Source organism: Gopherus evgoodei, chromosome 8 (genome assembly GCF_007399415.2).
Source record: "Gopherus evgoodei ecotype Sinaloan lineage chromosome 8, rGopEvg1_v1.p, whole genome shotgun sequence".
Taxonomy (NCBI): Eukaryota; Metazoa; Chordata; order Testudines; family Testudinidae; genus Gopherus; species Gopherus evgoodei.
Window position 1 is genome coordinate 43882341 of NC_044329.1, and position 21673 is coordinate 43904013.

The 21673-nt window shown below is 47.6% G+C and overlaps 1 protein-coding gene across 2 annotated transcripts in view; it reads right to left on the bottom strand.

The window, feature by feature from the left end:
- Positions 1–228: 228 nt before the first annotated feature.
- UAP1 (UDP-N-acetylglucosamine pyrophosphorylase 1) overlaps positions 229–21673 on the bottom strand; it is a 38381-nt gene continuing 16936 nt past the window's right edge. The window contains exons 5-10 of one of the 2 annotated variants that reach the window (XM_030572691.1): positions 13132–13325; positions 11269–11412; positions 9267–9455; positions 8306–8353; positions 3886–3952; positions 229–2148 (exon numbers count right to left, since the gene is read on the bottom strand). In XM_030572691.1, the coding sequence (XP_030428551.1) occupies positions 2056–2148; positions 3886–3952; positions 8306–8353; positions 9267–9455; positions 11269–11412; positions 13132–13325 (735 nt within the window). In that variant the 3' untranslated portion in view covers positions 229–2055. The remainder of the gene's footprint in view (positions 2149–3885; positions 3953–8305; positions 8354–9266; positions 9456–11268; positions 11413–13131; positions 13326–21673) is intronic. The other variant, XM_030572692.1, reaches the window with a different exon arrangement.

Sequence of the window (21673 nt, forward strand, 5' to 3'; positions counted from 1 at the left end):
GATGCGAGGAAGGCGGGGCTGGGAGCCAGGACCACTGGTTTTTATCCTGGCTCCAGGAGGAGTGTGGGGATTGCTACCTGTCCCTGCAAAACCTGTATTTGTTCCCCAAGTGCCTGCTGCTTTTGTCTGCCCTCAAAATTGTTTACAGTAGTGCCCTTTCTTGCTTCGGTTAATAGACCGTGTGTCACTGTATAAACACCCATTTCTTTCTGCTCTTTGTCTTCTCTCTTTTTTGCCTTTTCCCTCCATCTCCAATTTAAACAGATTACATACATGACTCCATGGATCACTTTTTGGATTGCCTTTAATGTGACCAAATCACTGCCATGGTCTGTTATGTACTGTATGATAAAATGCTTTAAAATGTCCTGTTTCTCCCTTTCATTTGCTATAGTTTAGATTTTTATATTTCTATACAGTGTTTTAGCACAACATAGTGTTTTGTTGCAAATAGTGGCCACTTTACACTTTGCTTTATCTGGGTATTTTGTGCAAAAAACATTTTACTTATAATTAATCTTTAAATATTCTTAAAATATGGCTTTATGAGCAGAAAGCATTTTTTGCTTTCAATAATCTTTGTTAACCAGTTATTTGCCAAAGTAACACTTAATATAATTTTTCCCCTTACTTGGCAAGGACTCCCAAAGTCCATCCTCTAGGAAACTGATATTCCAAATCCAACTGGCTAGCTCATGACCTCAGGACAAACGGGTTTGACTAATGCTTGGCTAACGTCCCCTGGCCTGGTTTGCCAAATTATTGATTGATTAATTGTATAACCAATTGATTTGACTACAGTTATGGTTCATTATTAAGGGCTTGTCTGCACTTAAAATGCTACAGCTGCACCAATGTAATGCTTCAGTCCAGACACCATCTATGCCAGTGGGCGGGGTTCACTCATCAGCATAGGTAATCCACCACCCAGAGAGGCAGTAGCTAAGGCGATGGATCAACTTAACGCTATACAAGGGAGTGGATTTTCCACCCCCCTCCCCCGACTGACATAGTTAAACCAACCTAATCCTCCTGAGTAAACCAGGCCTAAGAATGTTCAAGGGACCAACTAAACAAGCCTAGTCAAATTTATTGCCTAAAGACAAAACAGCACAATACGAAGAGGAAACATACATACCCTCCTTCTGGGAAGCAATTCTTATCTTGCAGCGTGTTCACCTTTCACAGGTGTGCTTCAAAGATATGCCCTCAAACCCACTTCTATTTGTAGTGTGATTGTTACAAGCTAAATGACCCATGTACATCCAGTTAAAGTTTAAATTTAACCCACTAGTTTGTGCCAGCTTTGTCCTTGGTTCCTCCCCATACTTTCCCATAGCTTGTTCTGAATATTACATTCCAAGTGTTGATGAGCCAGGAAAGTACTCCCTAACTGCACTTGGTACAAGGTATTTATGCAGCTTTGCTTTGATAGGTTTCCTATTTTCTAATGCCAAAGCTTACTTCAACTTCGCAGTGTTTATGAGATACTTGACATAGGTGAACAGAACTGTGGGAAGAGCATAATACAATCAATTAATATGACTTCCCAAAACCCACATAATGTACGTTATATTAATACCATGCACATAACACCTAGTAATGTGGTGTATGAGAAGCCAAAACAGATGTACTAGCTTACAAAATGATGACTCAAAAAAGGCAGAATGTGGACAGTGACATTGAGCATATTTTTGTTTTTAAAGATAGTCATGTCTATTTGAGGAAAAAATAAAATTTAATATGAACCCCTTCTCGTACCATAAAAACCCTTCTGCATGTACAATTGTTTATTATTTTATACACATTTAAAATAAATGCCTATGCTCAAAGCGTGGAGAGCAACACCACATCTGTACTTAGCTTCAGGGGATTGACTGAAATGTTTGTTTTTTAAATTAAAATATAGAGACCATCATGTGCCACGAGCCAATGAATTCAGAGGGCAAGACTACCCCCTACAATATACAGCTACAATCTTCATCTGTTTGGATTCACAGTCTGACAGTTAAAGTCACAAGCTATGCTGGGTCTGTTGGCTTCCTGCAAAAGAGTCTATACACTGTTCTTCACCCGCTCATAGATCCCATTTTCATCAATGACCAACGGCGCATGAAATTCTTTGTTTTCCACATACTTTTCCAGACCCTAAAAGGAGAAAAATAGCTGCCGTTAGGAACCAGGTGACAACAGCCCAGTGGATTTAGCAGCATTAAGAATGACTCGACCTGCTAACGGACAACCGCCAGATACTTAACCAAGTGGAGTGAGCAAATTAAAGTGGCGTTCCAGAGCAGAACGCTTTGGTTAAATAGTTAATGCTCTGGGTCCATCCGCATGACAACCTTTAACTGCAATATTGCGATCATCATCTTAACCAGTTATAAGATACAAGGTTCTGTTTTGTCTGAAGGAGTGGCTCTCAGCCTTTCCAGACTACTGTACCCCTTCAGGACTTTGATTTGTCTTGCATACCCCAAGTTTCACCTCACTTAAAAATTACTTGCTTACAAAAATCAGACAAAAACACAGACATGTCACAGCACGCTACTACTGACAAATTGCTTACTTTCTCATTTTTACCATATAATTATGAAATAAATCAACTGGAATATAAACATTGTACCTACACTGAAATGTATAGTATACAGAGCAGCAGAAACAAGTCACTGTCTGTATGACATTTTAATTTGTACTGATTTCGCTAGTGCTTTTCTGTAACCTGTTGTAAAACTAGACAAATATCTTCTAGATGAGTTGATGTACCTTCTGGAAGACTGCTGCATACCTCCGCAGGTACATGTACCCCTGGTTGAGAACCACTGGTCTAAACAGCAGGGCTTCTGCCATCACAGCTCTGGGGGCATGTCCCATCTACCATGCTGCCCAAGAGTGGTTTTTCAGTGAGTTCTGGAGGGGTTTGGGCAGCTCTGACAAAATGCTCCGAAGACATGTATGAAGAGCAGCATCTGCAGCAAGGTATTCTGAGATGTCCTCCTGCACAAGGAATGGCCAAGCCAGAACATGGCTGGGGGCGGTCCCCATTTGCTCTGTTCCCAGTTGACCATAGGGTACCAATTAAAGAAAGACAACTTGTCAACCTGGGCCACCTTGCTGCCCCGGTTCCTAGCCAAGTTTGTCCAATGCTGCTTACAGCAAGCCATGGCGGTAACCGGTTACCAGCTTGCTTAAAAGGCAGTGTGGACAGGACATAAGAGTTAAGTTGTACTGAACTGATGAGCGTGTAATGACACCAGTCAAAGGGGCTGCATTGCATCCTGTGGACTGAATTGGTTCTTTCCAATAAATGCCAGCTTCAGATTCGCTGAGTTGGTCTTAATGAAACTCAAAGCAAGTACTTTAAGCTGCATAGAGAATCCAGCAATACTCCCTTCAGCTACTAATGTGCGGCCTACGTAAGAGCCAGCACCATCATGTACTGTAAGGTGTTGCATAATTTTGATGCATCCAGTTGTAGTGGAACACACCAGTGACTGTAAGACTGTTCCGACAGCTGCAAGCTCACTGCCATAGTCACTAAGTAATAGCTGAAAGGGTGATATTTCCAGAAGGCCAAAGCACACCTGCCTGTTCAGCAGATACACAATGCAGACTCCACTAGGCATGGGCAAAGTCAGGCCCTGACTAGACAAACCACCTCCAAAGCATCAAGGATGCACCTTGCCTAACTCAGTAAAGCCCAGGTAACCTCACAACAGGAGAAATTCTGGGTATCTCTAACAAACCAACTCTACCCCTCCATCCCTCCAAGACAGATCATAACCTGAACAACCCGCTCAGTTACCTGAAAACCTCATTAAGCTAGTCTACAAATGCATTTTCAGCTAGAAGGAAGTGGGGGGGAGGGGAAGGAATAAAACTTACTTCTCCACCATAGGAGATGAGAGGAGAAATTTCACACTGAATGGGCAAGTCGTTAGCATCCTTCAAACTAAGGCAGAAAGAGAAAAGTTGTGTTAAGAAACAGATGCTTCTAGTTGTGGTGACTATCAGTAAGAGCCCTGGAGAACTCAGCCTGTAAACACAAGCAGCCTTCCAGGTGCAAGCAGCTGCACTTTGTATACGCAGACCATGTGTGTACACTAGCCCCTGATGCCAATGCAAGGGGCGAGCACAGTATACTAAGGAACGAACATGGCCGGTACTCATGGACTGCCTTCCAATGCCTGGCTCATTCACAGATTCAAGCCTCAGCTGTGCATGCAGGATTGATGCTTGCTAAGCCTGAGACAGGCAGTGACTGACTGAGGAAGACTCAGTGAAGTGACATAGTGCAACCCTGTTCTCTTGTTCCCAATGATCAACCCCTCCCCCATGTTATATCAGAGTGCTTGTCTGCAAGGGTGCATGAACTGTAGCCATTTCAGGATGCCTCAGAGTGTCTCTGGGGCATGCAGGGACTCCGGTCTCACATCAGGGTTTTCCTTAAGTCTTAATTCAGAAGTTGGAGGTGTGTTTTATACTGTAAGTGGTGCATGTGCTGTTTGCTTCTTCTGACTCTTACAATTGTTGGCAAAACTTTTTAGATGCAGCTCACCATTTTTAAAATGAAATTTCTACCAGGAAGCCACATGAAATGGGAGAACTTCCTAAGCAGATATTTTGAAAGGCTTTAAAAAGTACTGATCTCCTGTCCACTGCTGTCCCATGTTTAGTCACCCTTGAGTGGCTCTCAGATCCAGTTTGCTCTATTTGTAAGTTTCTGTAAGTATCACCCCTGTACTTGAAGGCCAGATATTACTTAGCATGAGTCAGGTGGTAGAAATGCAGTCCTCAAGCAGGCCCACATAGGGCTTGTCTACAGTTAAAATGCTACAGCGGCACAGCTGCACCACTGTAGTGCTTCAGTGTACACATTACTTACACCAATGGAAGCTGTTCGCCCATTGGCATAGGTAATCCACCTCCCTGAGAAGTGGCAGCTAGGTCGACTTCCATCCACCTAGTGCTGTTTACACAGGCACTTCAGTCAGTTTAACACTGCTGCTCAGCCGTGTGGATTTTTCACAGCCCTGAGCAATGTAGTTATGCCAACCTAATTTTCTAGTGTAGACCAGACCTAAATCAGTGAGGCTACTTCCAGAGCAAAGAGCTGCTCAACATGAGTTCGATGGCTGTGTTCTTTCTGTTGTGATGAACAATGCTAATTCTGGCAGTGGCAGTCGTTACCTGATGCAGTGCAAGGAGGACAGAATCCTGCTCTCTCTGGGAGGCAGCATAATCTGGGACTCAGGACACCTGGGTTCTATCCCAAGCTGTGCCACTAGCCTGGTGGGTGACCTGGGGCAGTCCCATCACATGTCTGTGCCCGTCTCCTGCCCCCCTTTGTTGTCTGGTTAGACTAAGACCTGCAGCAGGGTCTGGGCTGGCTCACTAAGTTTGTACAGCACCTAGCACAACGGGTCCTTGATCTCAGCTGTGGTCTTCCAACTGTTTCTGTAATACAAATACCAACTTGTACTGGTTCTACAGGGTGGACGATATCAAAAAGGGTTTTATATGAGAATTAAGTGCATTCTGGGTGATAGGAGTAGCCAAACTAAGCTCTCTGGGAAGGGATTGATTTTTGGTGTTTGTACAGTACCTAGATCCCATGGATGAACCTTCTGGGTTCTACTACAGTACAAACAGAAAGAGACCTCTCTTTAACCATACTTCATTTCAAAGCAGAGCCAAGAGAGTCTCAGGAAATCGGTTTCTGTGACATTAGAACTCACGGCATCTCAGGACAGAAGTAGAGGAGAAAATATGCTGGAGAGGTTGCGGGAAGGAGAAAAAGGATGTGGTCTCTACGTGTGAAGGGCTGGAACAAAGAATGGAATTTTACTGAATCTGACATGCTTATGTAGCCAGGCACTTGTAGGGCTATGCTGATTATCAAATGATACCTCAGGAAGCTCTAGCATATCTAGCAGTGTTCACTGTCATGGCACCCTCTCCCATGCCTGACCTGATAGGCGGAAATGGAAAAGTTTGAATTCAAGCTGCTGGACAAGTTGATCACAACGTACTAGAGCACTCTGAGTGTGTTGCTCTGATGAAAGGTGAAGGGGTTGGATGTTTTCCCTTCATTTACTGATTTTATCTTGCCCAGCTTCACAGTGACTGATGTCCTTATCACCTGACATAGATCAAGCAGTTAAAGGGGGGAGCGGTGTGTCTTTCTCGCTTTCTCTCAGCCCAGCTCTTCGCTCCAAATCAAACACTCCATCTTCACCCGAGGGAATTCTGGGCCAAAAAAATTAAAAATTCTGCACACAGTATTTTAAAATTCTGCATATTTGTGTCAAAATAACACAATAAAAATCACACCATTTTCAATTATTTGCTGACAAGTATTAAATTACCAAAATAACTGAAATGGTGTGATATTTTGACAAATAAAATACGCAGAATTTTGCAGAATTTAAAAATTTTAATGTTTTGGCAGAGAATTCCCTCAAGAGTACCAGGGTTTTGTGTGGCACCATCTGGGTGCAGGCAGCTCGGTGGAGAGGATCTGGATGCACAGGGGCTTCTTGGGGGGTTCTGGGTGCAGGGGGAATGGAACTCTGCAGTGGAGTCCCGTGAAGGTGGTTATGGCTCAGGGAGGACTGGGGCTTGGAGGGGTGGGGCTCAGTACAGAGAGGGTCCAGGTATTCAATTCAGGGTGTGTGTGACTGGGGAGGTGGGGGTTTGGGAGTGGAGGACTTGGGGGGAGGCTCTGGGTGCAGGGGGGGGGCTCCCGATGCATGGGAGTTGGGTGGACAGGGGGAGCAGCTCCCCGTACAGTGACCCCTCCCACAGTGGTCATGGAAGTGGGGGAGGGGTCACTATACAGGGAGCTGCTCCCCGTCTGCCCATTCCCTATGCAGCTGGAGACCCTCCCAACCAAACCCTGCCCTTCCCAGACCCGGAACCCCCACCCCACCAAGACTCACTCCCTGAACCCAGATTCTTCTGCCAAGCCCCACCCCCAGCAGTGCAGAGCTTCCTGCAGCCAGGGGAGGTTTCTGGGGATTGATCTGACCCAGCCCTGGCTGCTCCGTGCAGGGGAGGGAGAGAAGGAGGAGGAACTCTGTCTCTATTGTCCTCCTCCTCCCCCTCCGCCTAACTGGTACTAATGTCCCTGGGGAGCCGGGGCATCCCCAGATCCCTTCCTTCCCTTGGGCCAAGACTTACCTCTCCCCTGGCTACCCAGGGTAGCCAAATAGACGCAACTGCGCTGCCAGGGAGCAGTGAGTGAGCACTGGTGCAGCTTCTCTTTTCTTCCTCACAGAAACCATTTTTCTGTGGAAAAGCGAAGAGAATCTGTGTGTGTGTGTAGGGGGGGAACATGTTTCTGCAGGTGTGCAGTGGCACAGAATTCCCCCAGGAATAGCATTTAAATGAATAACAGAAGCAAGCAGCAAGTCTGAACGACCACTGTCTCCCAAAGAATCCAAGGCAGACCTTCTCCCAAACATGTACAGTACAAGGTTCACGTAGCAAATAGCCCCAATTCCCAATTTTCTAAGGAAACTGTTTTCCAGTTAGTTTCCCTAGTGTGAGGCCTGAGATAATGAACACTGAAGGTGATGGTCTCCATTTATGGCTTGAAATACACAGACTCTCTGGAAGTACAAGTTCAAATGCCAGCAAGATCAGCTGGGCCCGTAGATGGTAGCTAGAGTCCAGCCCGTCTCTGGTGCAGGAAGAACAGTTTGACAGAAGGCCACAACCAACCCCTGCCTACTTTGCAAGTACCTGAAGAGCTCCCATGCCATTTTTATATGGTTTACTCTCTCGCCTTTTCCCAGTGTGTATCGGATTCAGATGCACTTACTGAGAGAAAGAAAGCACAGCCACAGAAGGGTGCTGAAGTCTTTCCTGGCTCCTGCATCAGCAAAACTGTAAACCCAAATTCCAGCTGCCAGGCTAAGTTGTGCCTCAAGTTACACCACTCCGTCTCACTGCTGAGAGGAGCAGTAGGAATTAACACACACAGGCCTGGACATGAGACAGGTCCCAGAAAGAACACATGGAATATTATAAATCATTGATTTTGGATCTAGGTACCATGAGAAGGAACAGATACAGGATTCTTTAGCAGGCCATGCTCTCCGTTTCCCAGCATGCACCCTCACTACCTTTCTGTTAGTAGCTCTCAATCAGAAGCCAGTCACCATGAAAGCGGTGCACACCAACCAGGGCGAACCGCCAGTCACCAGGCACCTGGCCTTGCAGTGAAATGCAGAGCCTGTTAGTACCTAAGCATAGCCCCATCACCATGCATGATGCACACAGCCTGGCACTGGATATTTACTTGCAATTGACATCAGCTGTGATGGCATCTGGCTTTCCACTTGTGAAGCTGTTATGTGGGAATAAATAAGTGTTAAAGAGAACAGAAACAAATTGAAATGGAACTAAACCAAGTGAGGAGGTAAAGCTGTTCATCAGCCCCTTCCTGGAACCCCCCAGTAGTGGTGGCTGCAGTGAGGAGCTGGTGAGGGGGATAGCCAGCAGCAGAGAGCACAATCGCCAACGAGGATACATTATGACTCTAGCTGCTCCTTAAGATGGGCTGTATAGTGGTAAACTCTAGTAACCTCTTCACTGTATTGAACAAACTCAGCCCAACTGCCTGAGCTGGTCAGGAGCCGGGGAAGGCAGCTATCCTTAATGCAGAGGTCGGCCTACAAGAGACTAGCGATACACCACTGATCTCTGCAGGATGCACTTCCGCCAGTAGCAGTGGCCATGGACCAAATGGCAGAGCTCCACAAGCCATATTTCACTTGTAGGTGGCACTTGGACCACCACAGAGTAGTGACCAACTAGCCGTCAGCTCCAGGTAATGAGTCTGCACAGGCCATCAGAGGATCTGTTTGCTGGTTACTGAATGGTTGCACAGCGGCTGGGAACTATTTGCTAATATTTTCTCTGCTCTGAATCCATGGGATGAAAAGAATTCTCTTCAGTTTACACACAGACCAGTTGCTGCCCCCTACTCAAGAGAGGTGCTCAGCTGAGTAACAGAACAGTACATCAACTGGATGACATGAGTCACAAGCGGCCAAGCCTCTCCAGAAGGAACCTTTAAACCCTGAGGGCAGGAAGAGTGCTCCCCAGCAGGACAGCCAATGGGGCTCCCTTGTGTTCCCAAGGCTAGATCACAAACTGGGAATGAAACATCTCTGTTCTTCTCCCACCAGCCATTGAGACGGTAAAGGAGCCTGCTATGTGGGGATGAAGCAGGGGTAGGGTAGCTAACAACAACTTACCGGGGAATCGCAGGGATGCGGGTGCCATTTTCATCCACAAAGTGGCCTCCAGCATTGAGGACCCAGCAATGGTGCAGCGACATGAGGGCATGTCGGGCAGTGGTGGGGTTGTCTTTCCCATTCTGACTGTCTGCATTCTTCAGAGGAGAGAACTCGTCTTCACGCAGCACTTCGTACACCACAAACTGTCTGGAGCGGGGATAAGGCAGGGAACAGCTTGGTGTCAAAGAAAAGAGCTTTGCTACAGATTCCCTTTATTCTCACTTCTCTGGAGCTGAAAGGAAGCCTCCCCTCTTCTCTGCATTCCAGAGACTTGTCAACAACCGGCAGCACAGATAATGCCACTGGCGTCACAGTTAGCTGCTCTGGGCCGAGATACTGCACCCACTGAGTCTGTAAAGTCTGTAGCCACCTAGGTCTTACAGCCCTGAGCCCGTGTCCCCTGCTCTGAGTGTGGGGAGTACAGTAACTCCTCACTTAACGTTGTAGTTATGTTCCTGAAAAATGCAACTTTAAGTGAAACGAAGTTAAGCAAATCCAATTTCCCCATAAGAATTAATCTAAATGGGGGGGGTTAGGTTCAACGGCAGCTTTCCCTACTCTGCAAGCACCAGAGGTGGGGGGCTCAACCTTCAGCCTGCCCACTTCACCCCTTTCCCCAAATTGCCACCCTTGACCTGCCTCTTCTCCCCTTTTACTTTGCATGCTGCATCCTGGCTCCTCCTGGGAAGGAGGGGGGAGGCACACCAAGTCCTTGCTTCTTCCCCCTCCCTCTGGCCCAGGGCAGTCAGCTGGCTTGCCACATTGGAGGGAGGGGGAGCATGTGCAGTGAGTCCTCGCTCCTCCCCCCTTCCCAAGGCAATCAGCTGGCTTGCCATGGCGAGGCAGGGGTAGCCTGCATGCTGAGTCCTCCCCCCTCCCTCCAAGATGCTGCAAGCCAGCTGATTGCCGCCAGCAGGAAGCAGGGGGAAGAGGGGGAAGGCGCTGATCCATGGGGTCTGCCGGCAGGTGGGGGGTGCTGTGGGGAGGAGGGGAAATAGGGAGGCTGCCAGCTGTGGAGATAGCAGGCAGCCAAACATAAAAGAGTACAACACTGCATAACTTTAACTGGGTATGTTCCCTAATTGATCAGCAATGTAACAACGAAACATTACGCAGGATGACTTTAAGTGAGGAGTTACTGTACAACACATTTTCCTTGTTGCTGGAGGTGGCTTTTGTCAGTCCAGAGACCACGCTGCTCTGACAAGAGCTCCATGATTCAGGCTGTTCCCAGGCCAGGCCAGGCTGTTCCCAGCAGAGGATGTGATCAAGATGGCTGGCAATGCACCAGAGGGAGTTCGAGAAGCTTCTCATCCCAATTCCAGGAGAATGGCCTACCTCAGAAGGTTTCTAGTCCCACTCCCTAACCTAAGGCAGGGAGTGACAGCAGCCCACAATGGGAGACCATGTGAGGGCCGGAGCGGGAAGCACAGAATTTTCCAACCCTGCCCTCATGCTTCCTCTCTTGGCTAAAGGGCAGTGCAAAGTGCACCAGACAGAGGTGACAGGGCAGCTGCCAGCCTGCAAGGAGGCAAACGAACAAACCAGGGAACAAAGCCTGGGCAGAACTTAGAGCAGGACTGGGCACCAAAACTGATTCTTGCAGCTGGACACTGAGTCTTTATCTGTACCAGCCAGAGCCACCACAGTCAGCCCTCCTCAACACTGTGCTGAGAGCCACGTCATCTGCATATGACAGCACAGCTTCCTACACAGTTTGTAACGGAATCCAGAGTGTAACTACACTGGGGCAGGAGCCCTGTGACCAAGCCATGTTGTCCTTGTTGGGAGACCACTGCCGCTGAGCGGCCAAGTCCGGGCTGGGTTATAGCATACCAATATCAATACAGTAATTGCCAGTAACACCTGGCATGCCCAGCTCCTCCTTGGAGCAGCTCCGGGAAGAGGGTACAGCAATATTCTACCATCTGAGTAACAAGCAGCAGAGCCCAGGGCATACTTGGCAAACTGGAAGATGTCAAAGACAAACTTCTCCATCTTGATGCCATTCGGTTTGTCTGGCTTGACCAACTGCCCACTGGTGATGTCCACGTATGGAATCTTCTTCTGAGCCACATGGTGCTTCAGCTGAGGTTCATGAATGCTGGCAGGACAAGAAAGAGGAGTCAAAACCTCCTAGTTAGAAAGCATGTTCTAGCTGTCACTGTCCTCCAGTCATTCTGGCCCAGCAGCAGCTGGGAATGATGAGGGTGTATCGTCCTCCCAGCTGCCTCCTCTTTTGGTTCCCCAGCCACCTGCACTTTGCTTGCCCTATGGCCAGAATACAGAAAAACCAAACTCCCTACAACCTGCCCTCCTCCTGCTGTTGGTCCCCATTTAATGCCCCGTGGATCAAATCATTCTGTCCCCCTCTTCCCTAGCTTCTGGGAGTGTTGGCATGCTCACAACCTCCTCTGCAGGTTGTGCAACTGGAGTGGAGGAAGCCCAGGTACTCCAGTGCTTCCGCCTCCTGCTGACAGGCAGGAGAGCAGAGCAGAGCAAACTAGTGGACAGAGCACGAGAGGGTGACAAAGCACGATGCTGATGCTCCAGGCCCGATGCTGTGCACACAGTACTCCTGAGGGATCTGTGGAGGGGAAGAAGCTCATGCACAGGACCAGATCTTGGCCCTTGCCTCAGTGCTTTGTTGGCTGCACATATGCATCCTAGTGCCTGTTAACCTTGCTAGACAGTCCAGTTGGGTTTCAACCTTTGCTAATTGTGCTTTAGTTTTTGGAAGCAGTTTTTGTTTTGTTTCCTTATTTACCTGTCAGTGACTGTCCCAGTCCACATATTTCCAGCCCCAGCAGCCACCTCCCAGCTGCCTCACACCCACAAAACAACATGCTCCATTTACATTAAGGAATGAAGCATTATTAACCAGTCCCAGTCTTGCCAGGGACAGAGAATGTATACGGGTGATGGAAAAGAGGATTTAGGGGGTTGAGAGCAAGAGAAACTATTCTAAAGTGATGAGACATCTGGAGACGTGTGATGTCCGCTCCCAGGAGCGCCGGCTTTCGCTATGATGACCATGTGAACAGACATGCCAGAAGGCCACAACAAATGGCAACAATACATACTGCAGCTGATCCCTGCTCAGTCATGACAGCTAGGGCTTCTGCCAGTAGTGCAGTATAGTCAGGGCAGTGAGGGACTGTGGGCCTGGGGACAGGTGTTATAATTCATTCCAGATATAATGGGAGAGCGTTCATCATGCCTGGACTCTCAGCTGTCCTGTCTGCAAGGCTGTAAGTGGCTTTTGTTTCCAGGTGGCAGGGGGTCCCAACATCAGCGAAGCAGGAACCTAGTGAAGGCAGAGGTAGTTTGCAATTTTACCCACGTCACTTTAGGGCGGGGGGCTGGATTGCTGGTTCTGAGAGCTGTCTCTATAGTGAGACCACCACCAGCAGGGTACTTTACCTATCTTGCACACTGAGGTTGATTTCTACTTCCTGAGGGGTGCCACAAAGTTCAGAGAACAGTCTCATTCTGACCAGAGATGAAAATCTCCTGCCTTCCACCATTAACCTGGACTTTACCACACATGGTGAGCGTGAACACAGCCACTGGCCTGCTGCTAAGGAAAGGTGGTTGTGAAGAAAGGGGCTAGGAGAAATACTAGTGGTAGAAGGAGACACTCAGATGTCACCCCTCATCCTACTCTGCTCTGGGAAAGCTGAAACCCCTGTAATGTTTAAGAGTGAGATGCTGCCCAAGAGCTTTTGTCTGATTGCAACGGGACCATACTAGATTTCCAAGTCCCAGCTCTTCTCTTTGGCACTGCACTAATACACAGCCCCTGGCCCAAACTTGCCCGTACTTGACAACATCTCTCAGAAAGGGCACTGAGAGGTAGTGATTGGCAATGTTGCCTGCGTTGAACAGCAGCCGGCCATCGGAGCTACGTTTCTGTGCTGTGGCCAGGGAGATCTCGCTGTACTCCACCACCTGGTACATGCCATCCACTCTGCACACCACGCCCACTGGCTCCATGGGGTTTGTCTTCTCCACCACCTGCCCAGAGAACACACACAGGAGAACTCAGATGAGAGGGCATTGTCCAGGAAGTCCCTGTAAGGGGGTGAAGTGGATTACCAGAGCCAGTGCAGAAAGGGGCACGAATGGGAGCACCTCGCACAGGGGTTCACAACTTTTACACTGGATTTTAGGTGATGCTTTTGTCCTTAGAAAGGAAAAAGAGAGAGGCTAAATCAACCTTTATCCCAATCTGTTCTACAGTTCTGCCCCCTCCATCCAAGCCCTGTCCCCTGCATGTGCTTCCCTGGCACCTGCCCCTCTCCCTCACAGGTTATCCAGTCCTCTGCTTCCTTCTCCCAGAAACATTGTTCTGCCAGGAGAGGACTTCACTCCCACAAACGCTCCTCTCCTGTGGCGCAGCTGGTGTACCAGACAAAGGACAGAATACTTCTGTCTTCCTCCTGCTAAGGGAACTGGCTCTGTAGTTGGTAGGACACTCCATGCTCACATTGTCCATGGAGAATCAAGAGATGACATGGAGCTGGGGAGAGAAAAACAGAGCAGCGAGTGGCCTGCCCTTCAGGCTGCACTGCACAGAAGCTGAATGAGACTGTCTAGCCACACTGAAAGAGGCCTTGTCCACAAGGGTCATCTGCAGAGGCAGCATCCCCTCTGTGAAAGGCTGGCTGCTCACCTTGGTGCTGAACACTAGAGAATCTGGGCAAGCTATTGGAATATGAAAGAGCTCAGCCGCTGCCTTGGGCTTTCTAAAAACTTGGTCCTGGCTGTGGGTGCTGAGCTTTCCTAGACATGGCTCGTGGGATTAGCTCCCCCTTGTGCTCTTCGTCAAAAGAAGCTGGATGCAAATAAAAGTGGTCTGGCAGGAGATGGTTTCCTAGGAATGGATGCAGGCATGCCCTGAAGGCCCTTCCACTGAGATCTTTCATCAGAAATGGATACAATAAGTCTCAGCGAACATGGTTTTATATCCCCCGAGTATCTGGTGTTCAGCAGTGGTGGGGGATGCATGGGAAGCCTTGTGTGGCACTAGAAAAGAGTCTTACAGGGTAAAGCTATGTGTCCTACCACCAGGGCACTCCCCACACAGAACTACAAAGTACCAGGTCCCTCCTTGGGTGAGTCTCCTTGCCTGCATGGAATCTGAAGGCCATTCTGGTGCAAACTGAGGTGTCCAGTCACAAGTGCTTTGGAGGTGATCATGGGGGCTAGCACTGCTGCGGGGGGGGGGCACCCTTCGTGCACCACAAGTATATTCTGTACCTAGCAAAGCAGCTGCACTCGTTACATGGTGCACAGAGGACAAGATCTCAAACTTGGAGCTGCAATCCCTGCGGGTGCCTGCTGCCATGTGATGTCTGGACACCGAAGTGCACTGGAATGCCAGCAATGACTGCACTACATAACAGGAGAAAGGGCTTTGGCTTAGTACCAATAACTCAGTGCCTTTCACAGAGGAATCTCTAATGTTAACTCTCACCACAGCCTGGTGAGGCAACTCATTTTTACCGGGAATAAGCTGAGAAATAGATGTGAAGTGATGAGGCCAAAATCACATAGCAAGGGTTTGTCTACACAAGTTGCTCCAACTGACATTAGTTTAGTTAAACTAGTGCACCCTGTGCATTAGCATTCCTACTGATTTAAAATTAGTTACATCTGCAAGCTAACCAATGTAAGTTTATGACTCCAAGCTAAACCTAAACCAGATTTAAGAGAGATGCAAGGATGTCTACACACAAAGTTACAGTGGCTAAACTAAGTGGGTATAAAAATCACACATTTCCTTACGACTTTGGGTATAGTTCTAAGTCTATGGCAGAACTGGGAATAGAAACCAGGAATTGCAATTGCAGGTCCCCATCTATGCACGAGACCATGCCTGTACAGCGGTGGAGTTTGTCCAGCTATTTCAGCGAGATCCCATTTTTACACATACTTTCAATCATGCAACTGTGGAAATACCTAGTGCAGGCCACACAGGCAGCTTAATGTTAAATATGTTTGCCTTTTTTTAAGGGGGAGAATTAAAATACTGCTCACCTAAGGTAAGCTTTGTGAGGGAACCTGGAGATTCCACCTTCTTAGAGTCAAAGAAATTGGGTTCAAACGTTGATTGCTAACATGAAGTTAAGACTGAGCAGATGATCAGCTGTGCCAGGGCCCAGGACACAAATAATAAATTCTTATTGACTAGAGATACGTACTGGCCAGGCAAAGAAATTCCTCAAGGCAGAGATTTTCCAAAGCTGGCCACCGAGAGGACTTTAATACTCTCTTGCCATTAGTTTACATGGGCATGGAGTAGCTAAGCCCATAGGATCTTTGAAGCCTCAAGGGCCAGATTGAGCCAAGATCTCAGAAGCATTTGCATTTCAGTATTCCCCTTAGCTAGCAGTCATGGCGAGGCATGGAACCACTCCTAGCCGATGTGTTTGCATGCATGGGATACAGCTGCTCTATTCTTCCAAGCAAGCCATGTCTGAATATAGAAGGAGCACTGAATCTTGTAATTGTGACTATCCAATACCCAGAGCTGGCCAGTGCCATGAAGGGTTACCTGCTGAGCAAGAATGTCAGCAGTCTAGAGATGCAGAGTGCCCTGCTGGAATTCTGACAGCACATTATTGAAGAGGACTAGAAGCCATCAATCTTTATTTACTGCGCTGTTATGACTGCCTCACAGCCTAATACAACATCCTCTAATTTGTTCATAAGTCCAGTCACTCTGGCTACTGCCCCCAAATAGAGGCACGGTGGAGGGGGAAAAGCAGAAATGTGTTTTATCACCTGCCTATAAACCCACTGCCTCTGCTATCAGGAGAGAGTGCATGCACCTTACCCTGCAGGCCAGTACAGTTATATCCCAGCAGCTTTTCTTTTCCAGACTCCGGGCTCATTGAGAGGGAGGGGAGAGCTGCTATTTCACTGGATTCCCCCTACCCTGGGCCAAAACACTTCCCTTCTGCCCTCCTTGGCCAGCTAAACCCAGGAGCAGGGCACTCCAGCTCTGCCTACCCACAACCCCCTCCTACTCAGGAAGGTGAAGAGTAGGGAACTAGTTCTGCATCCCTCTCTAGGGGAGGGACAAAGAGTACGGTCGCTCCCATGCACACCCCCTTGGACACAACAGAAAGTAGACACCAACCCCCCAGGCCCTCTGGGATCATTAAGGGAAACTGTAAACCCAGGGGAACAGTCAAGCAGGGGCTGAAGTGTTTGCCCCAAGGAGTCCTTCCCCGCTGAGGACAGGAATAGCCATCCCTGCTCTAAACCACTGCTGCTAAGAGATAGCACAGGTGAAAGTTTGCTTGTGAGGAGGGGGAAGATTTAAAAGCATTAAGCCTTTGGTGGAGAGAGACAGAACTGATGTGAGGAGTCAGTGGTGCAGCAGGGGTCTGGAAACAGAGAAAAAGAATGTTGTGCACATAAATGAAAGACTAGCCAGAGACACCCAAGGAAAAGAGAAAGCCAGTCAGCAGGGACATGACAAGTATCTGGAGAAGGAAGCATGGTATGGTGCTTAGTAGTGTTTATTAAGTGGATGGGCAAGTGGTTTTTTGCATGGACTGGTAAGGTTTCCTGACTGCTCTTCCTGGCCGTCTCCAACAGGTGAGAGGCTTGCTCCAGAAGCACTGATGTGGGCTGTGCCCTTTATCTGGACTTCGCATTGCTAACCTGGCACCCCAGGAATTAGTCTTTCATTATTTAATTAGCCCAGGGAGTTTACGTTTGTCAGGATTTTAGCTGGATATCCCTGAAGCCCACTGCTGGGTTAAGGTTCATCAATTTCCCAGGGCAAGCTCCACCCCTGCACTACTGTAGCCAGATTTTTATAGACCGGGGTGGGCAAACTACAACCTGCAGGCCACATTTGGCCTGCCAGCCATTATAATCCAGCCCTCAAGCTACTGCTAGGGAGCAGGGCCTGGGGTTTGCCTTGCTCCAGCTGGGGAGCAGGGTCGGGGGCCACTCTGCACAGTTCCCAGAAGTAGTGGCACATCCCCCCTGGCTCCTATGCATCGGGGCAGAAGGGAACCGTGGCCCATAAGAGCTGCAGGGGCAGTGCATGTGGATAGGGCAGCACACAGCAGAGCTGCCTGGCTGCGTCTCTGCATAGGAGCCAGAGAGGGATATGCCACTACTTCCAGGAACCCCATGAGGTAAGCGCTGCCCTGAGCAACCCCTGCTCCCCCACACACACGCCCCAAGACCCCTCCTGCCCTCTGAACCCCTCAGTCCCAGCCCAGAGCACCCTCCTGCACCCAAACCCCTCACCCCCACAGTCACAGCTCTGACATCCCCATCCCCGATCCCTTTCCTGCCCTCCAAACTCCTGTGTGAGCCCAGACCACCCTCCTACATCCCAAACCCCTCATCCCCAGAGACTACACCCCCAGCCAGAGCTCTCACATTCTTCACCCTACACCCTACCCTCCCACACCCTGAATTCTTCATTTCTGCACCCACCCTGGAGCCTGCAGCCAGAGCCCTCACCCCCTCCCACACCCCAATCCCAATTTTGTGAGCATTCATGGCCCACTATGCAATTTCCATACCCAGTGTAGTCCTCAGGCCAAAAAGTTTGCCCACCTTATAGGCAATGCACATACCAACACTTACAGTTACAGTGCCCACCACTTCCCATTGTATGACCCTGTTTGCTTAGAAATTTGATGAACTTAACCAGTTTAGGCTGTAAGTTTTCCATGACAGCTGTCTCTTATTAAAAGATCCAGCACAGATAGCTCAGTGGCTTCAGAGAACAAAGAGATATGTTCTGCCCATGTTCAGTGAAGTCTTGCAGCCATTCCCCAGAGAAATGCTAGCAGCTTATGTAGGTGGGGGCATCATAATGCTGGAGTCTGGGAGGTGCCTTTTGCTCTCCCTGTGAGAATTAACACAAATCAGGCCAAACAATTCTTTGAAGAGTCCATCTGCACCAACCATGCGCCATCCCTTCACAGCCTTGACACATCAGGCTGACCAGGTGCCATCCCCAGAGCTACTAAGCCTACTTGATCAAGATCTGAGCCTGAGCAACACTTCTCTACAATTGCTTCTTCCAGAAGACAGGGGTCTCTGTGGTGCAGGGTGCAGTGATAACAACTGACATATATTTTCAATGCTGCCTGGTTCTGCACCTGCGTGACTGTAATGCAAAGGGGTGAAGGAGGACAAAGGAGAAATGCAGATAGGACGGGAGACCATGGGCAGAAACAGAAGGATCTGTAACCGCTAAGCCTTCAGAACCTGAACTGAATTCATTATTGATTATTCCCACCATTTTTCTGCTCTGTAGCACATAGCTAGACCATGGGTAAAATGTATCTATTTCCGCCTTAGCAGCAGGTCAACAAAGATATTATCAGTTATGCCATTAGATCAAGAGAGACTGGTGCAGTGAATCTGAAAGTCCTGACCTTGCTGATGAGCCATGACAGGATTAACATGGTTTTACAGGATGAAGTTTGCATTTAAGTTTAAAAAAATTGGGAAATTACATTAAAAATGTTAAGAAACTTGTGATTACAAAACTGAACATGGTATTTAGAAGTGCCAGAACTATGGTTTCCCAGGCAACTTTTATTTAGCTACCTGTGCATATACTTTATGATGCTTCTTTAATTAGGTGATCATACTATTTTCTCCATATGACCTCTGCTTCATTCAGTGCACAGGACAAACCTGGTCTGGGGATGAGTCAAGGCTGTGGTCTGATGGACTTCTGCCTCAGCTACTGTAGAAGGTGGGAGATTGCAGTGAATGAAAAAGGGGATTTCAGGAAAAAAAAGGTAGCTGAATGGTGCTCTGGAAACCAGAGGTGGGTCCAGGCACCAGCAGGCCAAGCGTGTGCCTGCGGCGGCAAGCCACGGGGGGTGCTCTGCCAGTCGCCGCGAGGGCAGCAGGCAGGTTGCCTTTGGTGGCATGCCTACGGAGGGTCTGCTGGTCCTGCGGCTTCGTCAGACCTCCTGCAGGCTGCCGCTGAATTCATGGGACCGAGGACCTCCTGCAGGAAAGCCATCGAAGGCAGCCTGCCTGCCGTGCTTGAGGTAGCAAAATACCTAGAGCCACCCCTGCTGGAAACAGGATTCTAATCCTTCTCTCCCAGAGAGGGTGGATTAGGTTAAAATTGGCTTGAACTGTGCTTTGCATTTGCACCTTTAGTTATTTTCTTAAATAAAAGTAGATTCTCATTTTTTTAATTAAATACAGTAGATATATGGGTACTTTGTGATAAGAAAGACACACTATCAATATAAATTTGAATGACATAGCTCAACATACATTTATTCAGATTCTTAATTTACTTTGACTGTTAGAAAATAGTGAAAGATGTATTTGAGATTTAGGTCAAACTACATTTAAAATGCACAAAAACATTTTAAAGTTTTTTTTATTAAATAAGATAATTTTACTTCACTATATAAAAAACAAATAAGATTGCCCCCAGCCATATTTTCCAAATTGCTTGTACACCTAAAGATGCACATACATGCCTCATAGGATTTCTCAGCACCTAACTTATTGAAATCAACTCCCAGTTGATTTCTCAACTTTGAATTAACTAGTCCAAATGGAGAAAGTGTTCTCTGTAACTGCTAGCTAAACTGAAGGCAAAAGCAATTAAGGCAAAAGCTTTTCTGCACAACAGGAACTGAAATACAAGCATTTGCTCTTCTGGAAAGCCTGAAATTGATAGTTAATGTACTTTATGATACTGACATTTATAAATTTAACTTTTGAGATCACCTCAGAAGATGTAAAAAAGCAGCAACCTTTAATTCATTGAAGTTTGAGAGCTCATTCATCAAACATTTAAATGGTTTTAATAGATCATAGTAAGTTTGGGCCTCAGACTGTCAATTTCAACTTTAATCGTATACAAATATGGATAATTTGGATCACTCAACAATTCCCTGTTCTGTTCATTCCATCTGAAGCACTTGCCCCTGTCAGAAAACAGGATACTAGTCTGATCCAGTATGGCTATTCTTATAGGTTTGTGTTTAATCATTTAACCTAAGTCTGATTTTTTGCAGGTTGGCACTAACTGTAGTCCTCATTTTCTAGGTATTTGATTTGAGGTATTTGAGCACTCAGTTGCAAAAGGAGGTCAATGGGAACTGTGCTTTCAAAATTTGAAATGTTATAAAGTTCTAAGTACTCTGAACAAAAATCAGGTCCTAGGCTGCTCAAATTGCACACTGAAAGTTAGCTGACACTTGGCTATAATCTGTGCTTTAGTTCCCCAGCTGTAAAACGGGGATATCACCCACTCATCTCATAGGGGTGAGAAACCACATTCAGTAACATCTGCACAGAACTAAGACTATGAGGAGAGCACCACAGAAGAGCCCATGAGTTACTTATTCTGTATTTGGCAGGCGAACAGTAAAAGGCTATGCACTGAATGAGGACAAAATCCTCAATACCCATGCGAAGTGCATCATCAATCCTGTGCACTGAGTGAGGTGGGGTCCTGCGGTAGCAGTATGTGATCAAGTAATTAACAGCTGAACTACATACAGAAGAGAACTGGATTAAAAGTGCACAGGTACCTCCTAATTTGAGTGATTAATTTTGCAATCCCAATATGTTTAATGTAATTCTGTTGGATGTGCTACACAAACAGAGCAGGTGCCACGCAGATGGCCAGTCCACTAAGGAGCTGATGCCCGAAATAGCAACAGCCACCTACTCTACTCCCCGCTCAAGTAGCTCAGCCATCCAAAAGGACCAACTGGAAACAAAAACACTGAAGAAGGGGCTGGATCGGGGCAGCTCAGTGAGATAATACTGCTCCCCTGGGGCTGAATCAGGCTCCAGAACCTAAACTTTACATTAGAGTTCAATATCAAGCACTTGAGAAAAGCGTCACAATACAAACCACATACAAAACAGGTGCCTGGGTGCACAGGCTTTCTGAAACATGGCTCAAGATGACTATTCATGTCTCTTAACCACAAGGCCATGCTGAAGCTGAAGCCTAGCGATTATAATTTAAACAAACTATCAGCTATTCATCTGGCCATCAAGTTATGTGAGAAAGGAGAGGCACTGTCCTGTTACTGAGATGTGCAGTCTCCTGCCAGTGGCATTACATGGTGCCATGCACAGAGATTGGAGCACACCACATCCAATCCCTGATTACAGGGGCTAAGGTGGTTGCCGCCTGAAAAAACAGCGCCATACAGCATTCACGGCAGTGAGCATAGTCCCATCTCCTCTAGGATTTACAGAGCCCATGTTGACGGAGGGACCAGAAGAGCCTGGATACAGCCTTCATGGGAAGCAAGCTGCTGATGCCAGCCAATGGCGTGATTATGACAATTGTGCCAGTGCACTCAAGAGTGTATACGCCA